The 9,675-nt window shown below is 40.5% G+C and overlaps 2 protein-coding genes across 2 annotated transcripts; both read right to left on the bottom strand.

Moving 5' to 3' along the window:
• Positions 1-5,267: 5,267 nt before the first annotated feature.
• On the bottom strand, positions 5,268-5,807 carry LOC142341306 (uncharacterized). Its single transcript, XM_075392229.1, has one exon. It carries the CDS (start codon positions 5,805-5,807, stop codon positions 5,268-5,270), a length of 540 nt encoding a protein of 179 aa, XP_075248344.1.
• On the bottom strand, positions 5,804-6,634 carry LOC142341307 (uncharacterized). Its single transcript, XM_075392230.1, has one exon. It carries the CDS (start codon positions 6,632-6,634, stop codon positions 5,804-5,806), a length of 831 nt encoding a protein of 276 aa, XP_075248345.1.
• Between the last annotated feature and the right edge of the window lie 3,041 nt (positions 6,635-9,675).

Consider the following 9,675-nt stretch of genomic DNA (forward strand, 5'->3'; position numbering starts at 1 on the left):
AGCAGATCAGGTCCTGCTAGTAGCTTGTCATTTAGGCATACTTCCTTGTACTTTGATGCAGTATTGCAAACACGTCTTACTTTGCCAGGCTTGTTCGGGATTAGTATTGGATGGTGCGGCAAATACCAGTCTTTCCCGAAGGTGCCTTTCACTTCGGACTCGTTCAATATCTATACGAATTCCCAAGGCTGAGCTGTAGTTGTTGGGTAGGTTTGGCTTTGGTTCATTCCAAAGCATTCCCACTTCGTACCACTCACCTGTAAACTTTGTCGAACTCTCTAGCATCTTTTGCGCCTGCGGTTCCTTCTTTGCTGACCTTTTATGTTGAGTTTGGAAGCATGGGTTTCTATGTCCCACCAGGTTGGGATATCTTTAGCCACTTTCACATCTTCTGTGAAGGCGAAATGACAATCAGTTTGTCTTCTTTTGCCCGTCATCGGGCCACTGGCAACCCATCCACAATTGGCGAAAGGTTCACTTTGTGTTCCTATCTTGTAGTCCAATGGCCGTTGTAGCTCATAAGCATCATGACCAAGTATGATGCCAACTTCCATCAAGTTGAAGGTTTTCTTGGGTCGAACACTCAAGTGATTGAAGCTTTGCCTAAGCTCGTTTTAGTTTTAATTGGTGTTTCCCAAAGAGACTGAAGGGTGTGCAAACGCTTCGATTGAACGCACTTTGAATATAGTCCCTTTATTTTGAGAGGGTTCCTTTCTGTTTTCAGATCCTTTGTTCCGCGTATGCCAGCTATGTTGAGCGTCACATCGGTGCCTTGGGCTCGTAACTTCTCTTTCACACTCTGATTGATGAATGAAACCGTTGATCCACTATCGAGGAAAGCATATGTGTTCAGCCTGTTGTCACCGCTCTGTATGGAGACAGGAACTATCTGAAGGAAGCTCTTAACTTTGTTACTCTGGTTGATTGTTGCTGCGCTTACGTTAACTGGGTGATTGCCCTCGTCCATTTGGTTTACTGGCTGTTGCGAGCGCGTGTGATTCTTGGTGAATCCATTGATAACGCATGCGTTGAGTTTGCAATCTTTGATTGCTTGTCCTTTGCCTACACATCCATAACATAAACGTTGCTTCCTCATTGCTGCGTACCAATTAATTACACTCATGTTCCTGATTAGTGGACAGTTCCAGACTTTTGGAGTGCCATTAGCTACCGAACAGTGATCACTTTGCATTCGCTTCGTTTCTTTCACATTCGACCTAGGAGTGAAGTTTGATGTTTTCGAGAACCGTTTGTCTCTATTTGTGCTCCGTCTGTCTTCTTCTCTTTGCTCTCCGTTGAAAGCTGAAAACTTTTTATGCACAAATGCCATCCTAGATAGCCATTTTGTTAAAAAAATATCAAATCAGGCCAATCATCATCTTTATGATCAACATAGAACCACCACTTCTCTTTGAGAACTTGAGGTAGTTTATCTACTGCCATATACAGTGTGGAGCTTGATTGCAGTTCAACCATCTGCCTGTACTCTTTGAGCACATTCAATAAATTTGAAACTGATCAGACCTGTTAAGTCGTGAGGTTTGATCTGACTTGCTCTGCGAAGACACTGCAGCTGTGCATCAATGATCACATGAGGCCTTCCAAACATCCTCTCCAGAATGCTCCATGCAGCACCATAGAATTGCACAGAATAGCCCATTCCAGAGATTGCTGACCTTGACTTGCCTGTCAGTAGAGTCTTCAGATGGCTCATCTTCTCTGAGTCGGTTATTGGTCGTTGATACACTGTAGCAATGAACATACTTGACCACTCTGGCCACTCGAGAGGGTTTCCGTCAAAGTTGTTCAACTTCAACTTTGGTAACTACTGCTACCTAAATAACCATTTTTGTATTGTAGAACAGCTCTAGGCAAAACGTCTTCAACACTTGAGGAACGGTCTCGTGAACTTTAATATTGTCAAAAGTGGCTATAACTGATCACTTAAGGAGTTGCTACGAAGCGAGATGTTGACCGATCTAGTGTTAGAAGGATGTCGATTCTACTGGCCCCGTCTGAGACATCAGTCTTCTTTGGCGTCGCGTTGAAAAAAAAGACCTATCGTGAGCACTTGTTGATTGGGAACGGAAATCATCATTCCCTAAGGCTGCTCTCTTCAATTTGCGCTCTAGCTCACGCTCTTCCTCAAGTAGTTGATGCTTGGTTTCTAGTTTCTTCATTTGCAATTTCAGCTCTAGCTTCTTCCGCTCGAACCTTGCCTGAACCAAGTGCATCTTGGTTTCGAATTCTATTGTTTCATCATCTTCTCGCACCTTCGCTTTGCTGAAGATGTTTCCGAAACAATCTCCGCAACTTGGTCACGTGCTGTTGCTCCATTCTGCACTGTTCGAGCAAATGGGTTGTTCGATTGGTAGTTTTTGTTGCTCTCGCCGTCGTCCAATGCTTGTGTTGTGTTGCTTTGCTCTGCATTCATTGCTGGTTGCGTGCCTTTGCTTAAATATGCAAGCCAGTGCTAGTCCAAAATTTCTTTGCACTTCCTTTCTTCTTTCAGATGTTCTTCAACGAAATTAGCTTGATAAAGCACAAGCTTGTTTCAACTCTGCAGTTGCTTGGGTATATCTTCCTCTAGAAGGTGAACAGTCTGGTGATAGACGAGGTTTAGTTTTTTGGGTCAATCTGAACCTTCAATTATTTTTTAGCCAAGCCTTCTTTTAGTGTTAACTTCTTCCACTAAATCTTGGAACTTTTTGTCGTACATTTGAGCTGCTGATTGATGCTCCTCTGCCAGTTGTGCTTGGATTGCTTAGTTGCTGTTGGCTGCTGCCTTGCTTTTTCCTTTTAAGCGAGGTTAGCTTTTCAACTTCTTCAGTGAATTGCACTCGCACCTTTCGCTCCGCCTCACTGGCGTTGCGCTGTTGATTCGTTTCATTTTCTTTGTGGGGTGACTTCGACACTCTCTTCCATCAAATTGGACAGCAGTTTCTTTCACTGTCCTGGTCGGCGGACCAAATGTAGCGGCTGCTCTCCTATCAAAATCAAGGAAAACTACACCGCCCAGTTCGTTTCAGCTGTTTCAAATCTGTCCAGATATTGTGCAATTAACTTTTGTGAACTGTATTATCCGCTATAGGTATACTGTAGTTTACCGTTGAATTACTTGTTTTTCAATTACTCCTGATAACTAATTGCTCGGTTTTGCTGGATAACAAACTTGTTTCTCTCAGAATAACAAAATAATTCAAATTGAACAATTAAATTTTTATTGAGTTTTTGTTAATAGCTCAATTTATAAATCGAAATTGCAAAATCCCTTATAACCAGCTCTAGAAAACTGTCCTAGCTACTGGGGGGCCGACCAAGTCAGGGCAAATAATTTCTATCTCCGATGTATTAATGTTTTTACGCACGTTATTTTAAGGTAACCATAGTTGCAAATTTCAACTGATTTTCAGTAGTTTTTTTCAAGCTCTTTTTATACTGCCGTATGTGTCAAAACTGCTTCTGTGATTGGTTGTAGATCACTATGTTGTAAGATTCTCTGACTAAACAGAGTTAGGGGTTCGGGATACTTTATAGGGTGCCCCGCACTCTCTGAATTGGAATGAAAATCGCAAAATTCATCGAATGTGGCGTACCAAGTTGGGTATGTCTTACTCCGTTTGAGCTCAATTTATGTGATTGTAAACACGTAAATATAAGGCCAAAATAGCGTAGCTTGAGTTTGAGTTTCAGTTTAACTTTTTGTATGACGATTTTGTACTAATGATAGTTACTAAATGTAACTAATTCACAAAGAGAATAAATCCATAAGGCTTCGATAGAATGTAGCCTTAAATTTCTATTGTCACGCTATTCTAACTTCACTGGTTGAAATGACCTTGAAGCGCTATTCAATTTGGTTGTTTAATTAGTGATCTCGGTCAGCACTTTTTGACCAATATGATTTAAAAAACATGCAATGTCAACGTATACCGATTAAAATTGATACAAAAATATTCAACCATTGAGATCCAATTATTAAAAGTTCTTTTAGCCTTGTATTTTTTCCCAACATAAAAAAAGGTGTTATTTTATGAAAAGTAAAATATGGGCTGTAAAGAAGAGTATCGAGTTCATATAAGAAAGAGTTTAACTGAAGCCGAAGTAAAATGTACCAAAAAAATTTTCTACTGGAAGAGAAACAAATGAAATCTCTTTAATATGAATAGGAAGTACTCGACCACTTGAAATTAGGTTTCTGAAATTAAGTAGCCTCAATGTATTGTTGCACTAGCGAAGAAAACTGAAAACCATCTAATGATAAGTTTAATTTAGAAATTGCGGGCTAAGGCTAATTCACGGTGGTTCTTCATTTTTTATTATTAAATCTTTCCAGCATTTTGGAGAGCAAGGAGTTTTTGCTTTGCGCTCCTATTGTTTGGTAGAAGCAATTCTGGTAGAGATATTTCCTGCGTTGAGATACAGATGTTGCTATTTTGAAATACTGTTGAAAAACTGAATCAATCCTTGAATTGACTTTTCAACCTTTCAGTTTCTTTAAAGACAATTATTTTTTTTAAGTTTGCAAGTTGAAAAATTTCATTGTTGTATAAATTGAGACAAAATCATCAGATGTTTTGTATTAACTATCTTAAAACCGTAATTACAATTATCAAAATAAATTAGTTTCAGTTGCTGTTCTGAAATACTGTTAAAAAATTGAATGAATCCTTGAAGTGACTTTTCAACTTTTTGGTTTCTCAAAGGACAATTAATGCTATAAGTTTGCAAGTCAAATAATTTCATCGTTGTGTAAATTTGGAAAATTGATCAGGTTTTGTTTCTAATAAATATCTTAAAACCGTAATTACAATTATGAAAATAAATTAAATTCAGTTACTGAAGTTCATTTCAAAATTTTTGCTTACTAATGAAGCTCTGCTTCAACGCTTTTTTGCTTATGTATAAGCTTTTGAATCCAAACGTAAAGAAACTTGTCGTTGTGAAAGATACAAATCTTGTGACTTTGTTAGTGCACGTGGTAATTCTTGGTTACAATTTCATTGAGACCTTGAAAAATCTTTCGGACTTGAACATTTCCTGGCCTCGTTGAACTCGTTCAATTGTGACATCTGCAGGTTTCCTTTGTTGTTCTTTCAAGTAAAATTGAGGGTACAAGAAGATGATTTCATATATACTGACAACTTCGTTTTTGTGAAAATCGTCAGAAATGTTACCAATTTCTTGTAAACTGATTTGGTACACATTGTCGAAGGTGTGATCAAACCAATTGAGATACTTCGGCTTTTTTCGCAAAGTTGAACCAACTAATCCGCTCCACGATCTTCTGGTGCTTCTCGATGATGGGGTATGAGGCGAGTGACTGGTCTGATGTAAACTCCAGTTTGTGTTTTTACTTGAACAACAAGAACAATGTTGTCATTACCGTCGAATGTCTGTATTCTGCGAGCAAGCGGCCAACACATTGGGGGATTGTTGTCGTCTTTGATAATAAAAAATTTGTCCACAGCTGGTTGTACATTTGCTGTCCTCCATTTGTTCCGCTGCTGCAATGAAGAGAAGTATTCGACACTCCATTTCTTCCAGAACTGACGAATCATTTTGTCTATGTTTCTCCAATGTCGTGACAACGTGTTGTTCTTTGTTGAAGATGGCTCGGCTATAGCTGTAATGGGTCTTCTGATGATGAAATGTCCAGGGGTTAAAGCTAGGTGATCATTGATGTCGGTTGATGGCGCTGTTAGAGGACGAGAATTGAGGATGGCCTCAATTTGTGTCAGGAGAGTTGTGAAAGCACTGGTTGTTAACTTAGTCGATCCAACCGTTCTGTAAAGATGGCGCTTCATAGATTTAAAAGCTGCTTCCCACAGCCCTCCAAAATGTGGCGTCTTGGGTGGTATTGTGAACCAATCAATGTAATTTTGGCTCGCTCCTTGAACTCTTCATCTCGAAGAAGTCGCCTGAATTCGAGTTCTCCTCGAGCTCCGATGAATGTTGTTGAATTGTCAATGTAGATTGCTTGGGGAGTACCGCGTCTTCCGATGAATCTCTTGAGGGTATCGAGGCAATCTTCGTCGGTTAGATTTTCTACTGTCTCTAAGTGTATCGCCTTTTTGGTGAAACAAATGACTATAGCTGCGTATGATCTTTGCAGTTTCTGTGAAGAATCTTTGGTATAAAACGGTACGCAATAGTCCATCCCAGTGAATTGGACGGCAAAAGATTCAACTGTTTGTTCTGCTGGCAGATCTTCTATTAATGGCTGGCGTATGCGGGCGTCAAATCGTATGCAGGGCTTGCAGTTGTGAATGCCTTTCTTAACACTGGCGATACCTCCAGGAATCCAAAATGTCAGTCGGAGTGCAAAAAGGGTCATCTGAGGTCCACTGTGAAGGTTTCTCAAATGACTTTCTCGGATGAGTAACTCAACTAGTGGAGATGTTTTTGGAATTATTATGAGGAACTTTTTGTCCACGCAATACGGGGAATTTACAAGACGACCACCAACGCGGATGACCTTGTTGCCTTCGTCGAAGAATGGGGAGACGCTGAGTAGATTACTGTTTTTCTTGATACGCTTGCTGGATGATTCAACTGGTAGGTTTGAAGTTGAGCTTTCAAGTGTTGTTGATCCTTTTATATACCTGAATTCCGGCAGACAGAGTTGTTGCATGATGCTGTAAAGGGCAATTCTCGCTGAGCGGAGATTTGATGGGGAAAGTTGATGACAAATATCAATTTGTCTCTTTATTGTGATGTGTTGCTTTTCTTCTTAACTGTTGATAGAAGGCTTTTTGGCGGCGATGAAAATCTTGCTGATAAATCCGCCTGTAGCTGATAAACAGATTCTTTCTGCAATTGAAGTTCCGTTGATTCGTATCGTTTTTGTTGCCTTTCATTTTGACGTTGTCCATTGAAGAGCGGATGCTGTTTATTTGGGTTAAGAAAGCTGTACAATTTATGATGATCGCCTGGTGCTGAGTGAAAATTGCTGGATGGTGGAACCAAGTCTGTCAGTCTTGGCTGAACTTCAGTGGTTGTTTGCTGAAGTCCATACATACGTTGCGAATATTTCTCTTCCTTTGACTCTGCGTGCTTGTTAGAGAGAAGGGGCTGCGGGCAAAAATCTTCGGTGATGAAAGTTTGGCTGCGGGGATTGGTCTTTATGGCTGCTCTGAGGAAAGGGCTGTGGTTGTTAGGAACCGTCCTAATCAAAGTGGTTAGATGAGTTCTTCTGCAGATGAGATGCGTCCTGATTGTTGCTGGAGAAACCCGAATCTTCGCATGGGTTTTCTTGCTGGTTGGTTACGAACAAGTTTTCTGTAAATGTGTTAAGAGTTTGGTCTCGGGGTTTTATCGAGTGTTGTAGATGCTGATGATCTTGGTCGTTGTCAGAAGACCTTAGTTGAACATTCCCGTGCTGCTCTTTGTCGGAAACTGTTTTTGGTTGTGGTTTTTGAAACGTCTTTGAATGATCAATTGCAGTTTGCGTCTGACTGTGATTGCTGCTTGACCTTCTCTTTATTCTTGCTGGTAGTCGTTGAGTGAATATTTTGACGTAAGCGATAACTCTTACAAGTCGATACATTGATGACTTTCTGCTGATAAGATCTAATATCTTGTTGTCTTGCTGCTGATGCTGCATTACTACAGAATTTTAGGCTGATGAGTTTACTTCTGCTAAAGCGTCAGTTGCGGCATTATAGGTGTAACATCCATTGAAGGCCAAAACTGCTCGTCTTGACGCAACCAATTGGGTCCTTTCCGCCAAAAATGGTGATTAAAAAACCTCTCGGCTGAAATCCCTCTCGATGCGCAATCAGCTGGATTGTCTTCTCTTGGTACAATTTTCTGAAGGAATGATACTCTGAACTTTGGCAACTCGGTTAGCAACGAAGGTCTTCCTTTTTCTAGGAAATTTTTTTTTAATCTAGGCTGGGGTCACTTGGGAATCCGCGCAAGCGAAGACTTTGGGATTGGAAATACGGCTGTCATTGATGGCTTCCTTCATTGCTTGAGACAATTAAGCTCCAAGGAATGATCTGGAACAGGGCTCCATATTATTCCAAGTGATTTGACTGTGTAGCCATTGCTGTTTATTATCATTTCGTCTTAAGTTTTGCGAAAACTAGAAGGCAATCGCTCAACAAGTGATGAAACGCTTGATGTCTATTTTTCATATCAAAACAAGCTGTTTTTTATGTGTTGCGATTATTTCGTTCTGAATTTTAGCGGCATGCTTTACATCTGAGACTCCTGTTAGCAAATCGTCCACATACATGTCATTATTGATTGCAAGGCGGATGTTGCTGTTGGCTAAGGCGTTGAGCGGTCTAATTGAGTGGTACGATGATGATGCCATTCCATAGGTCACTCTTGCCGTTCTGTATGTTTTCACCTCTGTGTCATTTGGATTTTTCCAGAACACCTTGTGAAAACCTTGTCTTCATCGTCAAGTTGAACTTGTCCGTACATCTTGGCAATGTTGGCAGAAAGTGCTACGTGATGGAACCGAAAACGAATCAGAATTCCAAATAGATCTTTTTCGAAGTTGAGGTCCAACCATCAGACGGTAGTTTAAAGCTACTCAACCGGTTGACTTAGCTGAAGCATCGAATACGACTCTGAGTTTAGTTGTGCTGCTGGCGTCTTTGATGACAAAATGATATGGCAAGTAGAAACAATTTGTGGCAGGCATATGAATTTTTTTTCTGGAAACTTCTTCCATGTGTTCAAGTTGAATGAATTCGTGAATGAACTGACTATATCTGTTGTATACATCTGGTTGTTTCTCCAATCGGTAGATGAGGCTCCGTAGTCTTCTTTTTGTTGGATGGTACGAGTCACCCAAGGGTTTGGAGTCTTGTTTGAAAGGGAGTTTCACAACAAATTTTCACTCTGAGTTGCGTCGGGTGGTACTTTTGAAGTGATCTTCGCATTTATGTTCTTCTGATGTGCATTGTATTGTTGTCCGAATTTCTTCAATTTCCCAGAATCGCTGTAAGTTGTCTGGTTCTGAACAAATGAAAAAAGACTGAAGTTCACTACTCTTCCTTTCAAGCTGGCTCTCATGTCCAATCACGAGCCAACCAAAACAGGATAGGCGGTAGGTAATTGGCATTTGAGGCTCCTTGATTCTGTTTTCTCCAATCTTTAATTTTTCGTAGTGTCCTGCTCCAATTATCAAGCCTACGTTGGATGGCTGGTTGAAGTTTGGGTCCGCAAGATTGAGGTCCTGATGTTTTGTCCAACCGATGATGTTTAAATGATGCGAAGGCAGAATGCTGTTCAATTTGGCTAAGACATTTGCGCTGATGCTGATGGAGTCTTCATCTTTTGTTTTCAGAACCAAATTTACCGATCCTTTGCTGTTGTTGACTTCTTGAACCCGGAGTCCATAAAATTGGCCATCAGCTTTTTCTTTTTTCAACCCAAGGCGTTGTACTACATCCTCCGTGATGAGGTTGCTCTCGGATTCTGAGTATAGAAAGTCTCTGATATCATTTGTTGTTCCGTTGTTCTCAACTGAAAAGATTGCGGTGGGAAGAAATACTTCTTCTTCCTCTTCTTCTCCTTGATTCTGCGACTGTGCTGCGGCTGTAAAATTTTCTTTGTTTTTGTTGAGTGTTTTCGCTGCTTGGTGGCTTGCTTCTTGTGGTGACGTGCTGTTAGTTGTAACTGTTGACGCTGTTGAATCTGTTTTCGAGTTGTTAT

This window comes from Convolutriloba macropyga, chromosome 6, assembly GCF_964194025.1.
Source record: "Convolutriloba macropyga chromosome 6, txConMacr16.3, whole genome shotgun sequence".
NCBI classification, from domain to species: domain Eukaryota; kingdom Metazoa; phylum Xenacoelomorpha; order Acoela; family Convolutidae; genus Convolutriloba; species Convolutriloba macropyga.

Coding starts and splice junctions, on each gene's coding strand:
- LOC142341306 (XM_075392229.1), bottom strand. CDS start 5,807: ATGAAGCGCCATCTTTACAGAACGGTTGGATCGACTAAGTTAACAACC.
- LOC142341307 (XM_075392230.1), bottom strand. CDS start 6,634: ATGCAACAACTCTGTCTGCCGGAATTCAGGTATATAAAAGGATCAACA.